Source organism: Folsomia candida, unplaced genomic scaffold, assembly GCF_002217175.1.
Source record: "Folsomia candida strain VU population unplaced genomic scaffold, ASM221717v1 Fcan01_Sc056, whole genome shotgun sequence".
NCBI classification, from domain to species: domain Eukaryota; kingdom Metazoa; phylum Arthropoda; class Collembola; order Entomobryomorpha; family Isotomidae; genus Folsomia; species Folsomia candida.
The window spans coordinates 311,334-320,242 of record NW_019091248.1 but is presented as its reverse complement, the minus strand read 5'-3'; the positions used below and the strand labels follow the sequence as shown (position 1 = coordinate 320,242).

Sequence of the window (8,909 nt, the reverse complement as noted above, 5' to 3'; positions counted from 1 at the left end):
ACAATCTTTCTGGACTACCAGTGTGCAAAATTTCAAATTTTTATTTCCACACATGTGCGATATATGCAGGTTTTTTAGGGGTGTACTCATATGTTGGATTGACTGTATGTCGACCTATAGTTAAAAACATTTGTACATAGAAATGTGTAGAAATCTCCACCATAAGAAGATCATCTAGAAATAAAGTTATTAATTCACATATGTACCAACCTCTGGTTCCCTTAACTGTGTTTTTCAATATGGAGAAGTAAAGAAAGATTATTACCCCAGAAATTAGTGGCAGTTGGTACAGGCTTAAAATACACATTTTAGACTTAAAATTAGGAAACTGTTGAAAAATCTTTAAATTGAGATTCCTTCGAAAGCCATCCAACGCTCATCCAATCAAACAATATATATTTTAGTAAATAAATATGTGCATACATCTGGAGTGCTAACAAATACTGTCAAAACCACAAATATGTACATGTATTTATACAATAGGAAATAATATTTTTTTAACCTACACCCTGATCATTACAGAATTGATCAGGTTGTTTAATTGAATCATGCCTTTATACAATAAAATGTAATTTAAGATGAGTTGTACATATGTAGTTATAAGTACTTGCAATCTGACAAGGTATTTATTTATGATGGGCACGTGTGGTGATCACCACATCAATCATTCAATACTACGAAGCATCAGGATACTCGTTTCATAAGTCTATGTACTACATACGTTTTATGTAAACGCGTTACACAACGTTAATTCTTCCCTATTTTAGTCAGCATTCACCCGTCAGCTTCTTTTGATTGATGTAGTGACTACATTTTCCATTCGTTCATTGCTACGATATCACCACAAATCCGCTTCAGGATGAGAATCAGGTTAAGTGTTTGGACCACCAAATTATATAAGTTTGATGGATTAACTCGTTATCGTTTTCCCGTTCATACATATACTTAAATCAGTCCAGTCCAGTCATAAAATACCAGGTCTGGCCTTATTTCGATCCATTTCTTCTTCAGGCGATAAAACCCCGTCCAAAAAATGCAGCCATCATGGCTGCATTTGAATGTGATACATGAGCCATGTATCACATTCCCTCTGATGTACATGTGTATGCAGCCGAAACTGACCTCAGTGGTTAATTCCCTCGTGGGCTTGTAATGAAGTCGAATAAAAACTATTTAATGTGTCTTTTTTATCCCGATTTTGTAAATATTTTTTTATGCTCAAGTAGTTTAGCTTTACACGCACCATATTTATTAATACGATTTATCCAATGGATCGAAGCATGCTGTGATTCCTATGTTTTTTTTGTCATAGTTTTAGTTTTATAATCAGGTGTGTAATAATAATTTTATTATTCAAAATAAAAGGTTGCATGTCCATAAATTATTATCACATAAAAAAATATACATGTATATCATATTATGTATAACTTGTGCATGCATACATAATATATATGCCCAACTCTCGCTGTAAATAGTACCAGTGTTTCTATCCATTCATTTCGTCACATCAAAAAATTAGTTGCCAAGAATTTGTGTAAAAAATTACTAAAAATATTCAACTGTGCGACAAACTCTTTAATGTAAATGCATGTCTACATATGTACTATTTTGTGTGTACTTTTATGATAAGTTTCGATTTATATACAGGTTGCGTGAAACCAACAACGTAAATTTATCCGTGAAGATTCGAACCCAATAATTTAAAATAATTGAAGTAGATATTATTGTCCCTATTAATTAATCAAATAAAATGAACAATAGTTGGATTTTTGAAGCTAAATAAATCTAATGATATTAAACATCATGAATTTCACAAATTGAGTAATCAATCGTTTTTGAATGAGTATTATGTACAATAAGTAAAGTTTTTTAATTATGCCTTAGTGGTACAAACTGACAGATTTTACTACATATTGTGCTCAGCTTATTAGATAATTAAAAATTATTCTTGTCGGTGTCGGTTTGATTGACCGGATTTTGTCCTTTTCTCATAAGCCATATTATAAACGGATAATTATTATAGACTGAAATATTTGTTGGTAACAGAAGCGAAAGGAAAATCTTAGTGTAGGGAGTAAAAGCAGAGAAAGTAGATTTGAATATGGCAGGAAAATTTAAAAAAAAGGTTGATTTGCGTATTGTGGGAAAATTTGAAAAACCAAAATAGTATGAGTTAAAACGTTTTTGTACACAGAGAACTTTCAAAAAATGGGTTTTTGACCCAAGTAAGACGGGCTTATTGTCCTAGTAACTAAGATTATTGTGTTATTGACGACCATCCATCATAGCGTTCCTGGGTTATATATTTCGTGGATTTGGATACGTTATGCGACCAATATTCCGAAGCGACAAACTGCAAGAATAATTGTATGGATGTAGGAGTGAGTGAGTTCATTAATTGACTTGCTCATACATAATGCAGATTATACTTTATTTAGTTCACATACATAATGAATTGGCTTCAAAATCATAAGTATGTACATACATATGTAACCATCTTATCTTTACCGTTTCGTTCTCCCTTCAAATATGTTACACATATTGACGGAATGATTATGTAGGTTGGCACAAATTCTGTGGAAAAATATATACTGCATTCATAAAGAGTAGAGTCGTTACACAATCACAAAAATCCTTCATTATCCGTAATTAATCATAAAAACTTTGACGTGTAGAGTTTTTGCGTGCTCAAAATATCTTCATTTTATGGCGAGTATGGTGACACGTCGCATCCTGTATGAAATATTTGCCCATGGTCTTATCAATTTATGTTCATAACCAACAATGCGCAGGTAAACCATGTTCAACCCGGATATTTTTAAGACAATCATACACACTTTGATGGACAAATTCTTGACAAACAACGTCTGACTCTTAGCAACTGTTCCAGAAAATGAAGGATTCTCTCGACAAAAAAGTGCAAAACTCGTTTTTTGCCTGGAAAACGGCAAACTTACAGTGCTCATAAGTCGCTGAATTTTGCGTATCCATCCAAGTGCCGAACCCGAACCAACTGAAGAGTTTGTCTGTCAAATTATGTTAGTCCTAAAAAAAATTTCTGGGTTGAACATGGTTTTACCTCTTGCATTCAAAGCCCAGTTTATGGCTTGTACATATTGTAATTAATTACACAAATGCGTCATATCCTGCCTGCCCGGCTTGACGGATTACTCTTATCGTGTCGCAACTCCACAGTCAGGATGTAATTGAGTCCGTATATTATCAATCGGTGATGAAATCATAGGAAAATGTTATCAGTACATACATAAGTAAATCTCCCAAGTGGTCTTACTTCAGAACCGTCGCAGATTTGAAAGTGCTTGTTATATTAAAAACTTACTTTATATGTAAATAAGCATAAGGTTCCTGATATTCGAATCACTCGAAATAATTTGTAAACTTTGCCCGAAAGATGAGTAACGGACCGATTGTGATTAAAGTGGTGGCGCTGGTACATAAATACATGTTGTCATACATTTAGAAAAAAAATAGTCTAAAACATATTTTCTCATTGTTCTCCATTTTTTTTGCACAGATAGTTCTTCTTGTCGCCACCGTGGTGGGATGTCATGCTCATTTTAACAACGAATTTAAGAAAACCTGGGATGACATGCCGGGATTTGCGGATGAATGCAAAGAACTATCAGAATGTCCTTCGGAGGCCATACCGATGGAAAGGACGTTCGTCGCGTTGACGATTATCTGCCTGATTTTGTCCACATTCAGTTTGGTAGCCGGGTTTGTAATGGATGTGAAGAAGTTTAAGGCACCGGTAGGGGTACAATTTTTAAATTATGAATTTTTGGCGAAATTTTACAACACACTTGTTCACTTTCATTCAAAAGAGGGATTATGATACGGAATGATAGTGAATGAAAAAGATATTGGTTTAATGTGAATGATTATGAATGAAAAACTCTTTCATTTCTCAATGAAATGAATTGAAAGCGATAGAAATTGAGAGAAAATGTATGAAAATCGACATTCTCAGAATGCTCTCAATGAAAGCTCTAGCTCCGAATGCAATTTCAGTTTTTGAACACGTATGTTTTTAAACAAGTAAATATGCTAAACATTTATTAGGATGCCGGATATCACGGATTGGCGGGAGTACTTCTCTTAATTTCGGGAATTCTCATGATCGTTGCCGCAATTAAGATTGATGACGCCATAATGGATGCGACTGGTTTGGGTGGCTTGTCTTGGAAATTAAGTTCGGCAACATCTATGCTTTTGTCAACTTTGAAGTCCCCCCCGACGGGGAAAGATATCGTGAGCGATGTAAAAGATGAGATCAGGAAAGAGTTGAAATTTTACAATAAGTTGGCAGGAGGTGTAAGTTGAAACGGTGAGGATAATGGTAAAATATAAGGTTTTTATATGATTGCAAATTTTTCCAGGGTTTGGCAATAATTGATGGTATCCTGTATTTCGTTGCGGCTGGAATAATCGCTAGATCAGGATAATTGACAGTTAACGACAATGATATTTTGGAACATTGCCTATTAATTTGTTTTATGTACATATGAGACTAAATTATTTGAATAAATTACTGCCTAATTTATTTATTTATATATGTATATTTTGTGTATATACCTAGTTGGCTATAGCTGGCTGTCAATTACTGAAAGCGCTACAACCACCGTAATTGTTTTGATACAAATTTTTTGTTAATTTTATTGGAAAGCCAGTTAAATTTTGAATAAGACACCGCTTTTAAACTTCAAAATTGTCACCATTTGCGGCAATGCGGCGCTGAAGACCGGGGCCCCAGTCCTTGATGGAATAACGCACGAAATTCATGGACAAATTCGCCCACTCCCTGGTCAAATATCTTCAACGTTGAGGCATCCTTCAACAAACAAAATGACCGGGTCTACGCCGAATCGGCTAAAGATGTTCCCAAGTCAATCAAAAAGGTCAAAAGGTCACACCACCCCGGCTCAGTGATGGTTTGAGCTGGAGTATCCGGTTTAGGCCAGGCGCCGCTCCATTTCGTCGAAAAAGGAGTCAAGGTCAGGGCGAAATATTATTTGGAAGACGTCCTAAACCCGGTGGTGAACCCACTCAATGAATCCATGTTCGAGAGAGGTCATTGGACCTTCCAGCAAGATTCGGCACCAGCTCATTTATTCAAAATTTAACTGGCTTTCCAATAAAATTAACAAAAAATTTGTATCAAAACAATTACGGTGGTTGTAGCGCTTTCAGTAATTGACAGCCAGCTATAGCCAACTAGGTATGTACATATTCTAATCGTCTCGTTGTTCCGGCCAATCATTTTTGTAGGTTGGAGTTTCGGGATTTTTTGCCGTGTATATTTTCTGGGTTGAAAAATTATATAAACTCCACAACCGCATGCAAAAAATAATAAGAAGAGTAAAAGCATTGGGTCGAATTCAATATACTCAAATTCCTAATTTTGTTGCCTAAAGTTATTCCAACTCTGAGCTGGAATAGCGATTTGCGTAACTCAAGTTAAACTCGGAAAATTAATTTTTAAATTAATTTAACTTTAAAATAGTTCATAAAAATGGCTGTTCCATTGTTTGTTTTAAACAATGAAAGAAATCGCACATACAAGCAACGTCGATTACTTTAAAGTTTGTCAGAATTCGAAGTGAGAAAACATACTGGACTGCCGTGGTGGGACGCGCGAGAACTGATAGAGTGGATTGAACCGGAAGTGACACCACGGGCATTCCGAAATCACGCTGCTCCTTCAGAAACCAAAATTCCTTCGGCGTTGGGTTTCTTTCGGTCCGGGTCGTTCCAGTGGATGTTGGGAACCGTTTCTGGGACTTCCCAGCCGTCGTGTAGTAGGATTATTGAGGAGGTATTCATGAAAATACGTCCGATTTGCATTTTTGAAGTGCATATTTCAAACAATTTCACAGGTCTCATCGGTTCTCCAAACACATGCACGTGAGAGGATACGATTTCCGACAGATTTGGGTGAACGTGAAACCGTGTCGCATGCGTTCTATCGAGTAGCAGCATTGCCCAATGTTATTGGAATTGTTGATGGGAGCCATGTTCTGATCAAAGCGCAAACTGATCACGGTGGCGTTTACATCAACCGGAAACAACGTCATTCAGTGAATGTTCAAATCGTTGGTGATCACCAGCATAAAATTACGGATGTTGTAGCCAAATACCCCGGAAGCACTCATGATAGCTTCATTATGAGAAACAGTGCACTTTGTCACCGTTTTCAACGAGGAGAGTTCGGAAACCAAGTCTTGATTGGTAAATTTTTAATTTATCGTACTGTAGAGAACAAACGAAATGAAATAAAATTGTGATTTGCAGGAGACAGTGGGTACTTTCGTGCTCCTTACTTGGCTATTCCGTTTTCAAGAAGAGCTGTTTTATCAATTGAACAGCAATTATTCAACACCGCCTTGACAAAGACTCGCAGCGCAGTTGAAAGGTGTATTGGGCTGTGGAAATGTCGCTTCAGATCGATGCACAAGTTTGTTGTAATAAATTAAGACGTCATAAGCCAGGTTTTAATGTTGTTTAATTTCCAGATCTGGAGGCGATTTGTGTTACGAACCCGGAAAAGTTTGCAAATTGATCACAGCTAGCATCGTATTGCATAATTACTGCTTGGATGCTGGAATTCCTTTATTGGATGCGGATGAAAACGAGCTGGAAAATATAATTTGCGATTTGGTGGATGAAGTTGATTAATTAACATAATTATTCTAGATTTTACGATATTGTGAGAAGTTTTGATGTTTATTACGTTTTTTCAAAGGCACAAATTTTGTAAGTTCAACATTGAATGGGCATATTAAAACACGACAAGAGACAAACACGATAAATCAGAAACTGGCACCTAATCGATAACTCAACTAACTCAAAGCTGTCACGTCCAACTTTTTGCGTTTGAGTTTCAATTTTTCCTCCTCAATGCGATTTCTCATCGCATCGGCATTAATGTAGTTTTTCCTTTCGTAATAATTATATAGAAAGAATGGAGATGAATTAATTCCTCCTAAAAAGAAATCAAAAGCTGAAAAAATTGACCATAGCCTGGATTCACTGTCGCAGACAGTGAAAGAAAATTCTGATCAAATACAGGCTCTCTCGGCGCTGCCGGGAGCAATGAAAGAACAGTCAGAAAAATTGAACAATTTGTTAGACGTATTATCAAACGTTTTTGGTCAAAACTCGATGGCGCCGCCTCGAGAAAAAGAAATACAATCCTTCCATGATACGGATGAGGATGATCCCATTGCAAATTTAATGTCTTCAGTGGGCTCCACTGGACAGTCACGAATAGGTGAGATAAAAAATCATTGACATGAATAAATGAATAGTCTGGGTCACTGTTAAAATGTGTTAAATATTTCCAATACTAGATAAACCCAGTGAGAATGATACAATTGAAAATCCATTAATTGAAGAAATATTGAATGCAAATCAAGCGGAAGATGAATATGGCCCGCCTGTTGATATAAAAATAGCTGCAGTATTAAGCGAATTGTATTTATTTATTTATTTCATACAATGAAACACCCCAGATAACTGGGTCATTACGTTCCAAGGAAAAACATTAAGTCAGATAAATACAATTGGGAATAGAAATTGTAGCTCAGAATGTAACGAAGGAACTTGTTGATGAGAATAAGGCACTGTTCCGTGTACCAGAGAATGCCAAAGAATTGAAAGCGCCCAAAGTAAATTCTGAGATTTGGACACAGCTGCTAAGACGAGCACAAGCCAGCGATGCGCAACAGCAATTTGTACAACAATTTTTATCAAAAGGCTTGGTGGCTCAATCAAATCTCGTGGAGTTATTGGCGAGCAATGCAGCAAGGATTCCAAATGACTTACTAAAGAATCTACTGTCCATGACACTGGATGCTGCGACACAATTTGGCTTGGCATTCAAAGAAATCAGCCTGAAACGCAGACAACAAATCAAACCCTTCTTGTCCGTTGAAAGTGCAGGGATTTGTGGGCCGTCGGTGGCTATAACTGAGAACCTATTTAGAAATTCTCTGGAAAAGGATTTAACATCCGTTCGAGCATCTGCCAAAATTATAAAAAGTATTTCGCCATCGATTCGAGGCCTTGGTCGTGGATTTACACGAGGATCGTGGTCAGCATCATCAAATCGTCCACCTTTAAACTACCGAGCGCCTCTCCTCTCGAGGGGAGGCAGACGACCATTCAGGGGGAGGTTCAACAATTATCGCCCTCATCAAATATAAATGTATGTAAATTATCTGGTAGACTTCAATATTTTTATGAAAAATGGGCAGATTTGACTGATGATCCTTTCGTACTTCAAATTGTTTCTGGTTGCAAACTTCCATTTACTAAATAGTATGCCAAAACCACAAATTGATTTACGATTTATATTGTGGTTTATTCAATTGAGTAGTGTATCCGCAGAGTTCATTATGTATTACAATCAAAAAAACGTAAAAAGTCGAACAGATAAATCCCTAACCTTAAAAAAAATCGTAGTAAAAATCGCAGTAAAATCGTAGAAAAATTGCGAATTGAGAATTGAAATTTATAAATTAAACACCTCCTCCAGCTCCATGCTTGGAGGAAGTGTTCCCAAAACGGCGGAGACGTTTCCTAATTGAACGGAGATACTGACACGTTGGATGAGGAAGGTCGTGGCACGACCCTCCCCGTAGTTGTGGCGATCCTCTCCCCAATTGGCTCAATGAGGCGTAATCCTTCCTTTGCCCACACTCCTGTAGTCTCCATGGCGACGGGGATGAAGAGAAATCGGTCGCGGAGAAAGTCGTATTTTTTCTCTTTTCTTCCTGGGCTTTTCTGCGGCCGCACCTGGACGTTTTGTCGTTGCTGGTAGGCAAGAGGGGTCGAATGTATCGGCGCAAGTAAAGTCCCACACTAAGGTCTTTCCCCGAGTCCATGGG

General features: G+C 37.0%; 1 protein-coding gene across 1 annotated transcript; it reads left to right on the top strand.

The window, feature by feature from the left end:
• The first annotated feature begins 3,214 nt into the window (after positions 1–3,214).
• LOC110862418 lies at positions 3,215–4,580 on the top strand. Its single transcript, XM_022111615.2, has 4 exons — positions 3,215–3,451; positions 3,536–3,772; positions 4,084–4,335; positions 4,401–4,580. Exons 1-4 carry the CDS (start codon positions 3,413–3,415, stop codon positions 4,464–4,466), a joined length of 594 nt encoding a protein of 197 aa, XP_021967307.1. The 5' UTR covers positions 3,215–3,412; the 3' UTR covers positions 4,467–4,580.
• Positions 4,581–8,909: the final 4,329 nt, after the last annotated feature.

Coding starts and splice junctions, on each gene's coding strand:
- LOC110862418 (XM_022111615.2), top strand. CDS start 3,413: ATGAGTAACGGACCGATTGTGATTAAAGTGGTGGCGCTG. Junction 3,452..3,535: donor TGATTAAAGTGGTGGCGCTG/GTACATAAATAC, acceptor TTTTTTGCACAG/ATAGTTCTTCTTGTCGCCAC. Junction 3,773..4,083: donor TGAAGAAGTTTAAGGCACCG/GTAGGGGTACAA, acceptor AACATTTATTAG/GATGCCGGATATCACGGATT.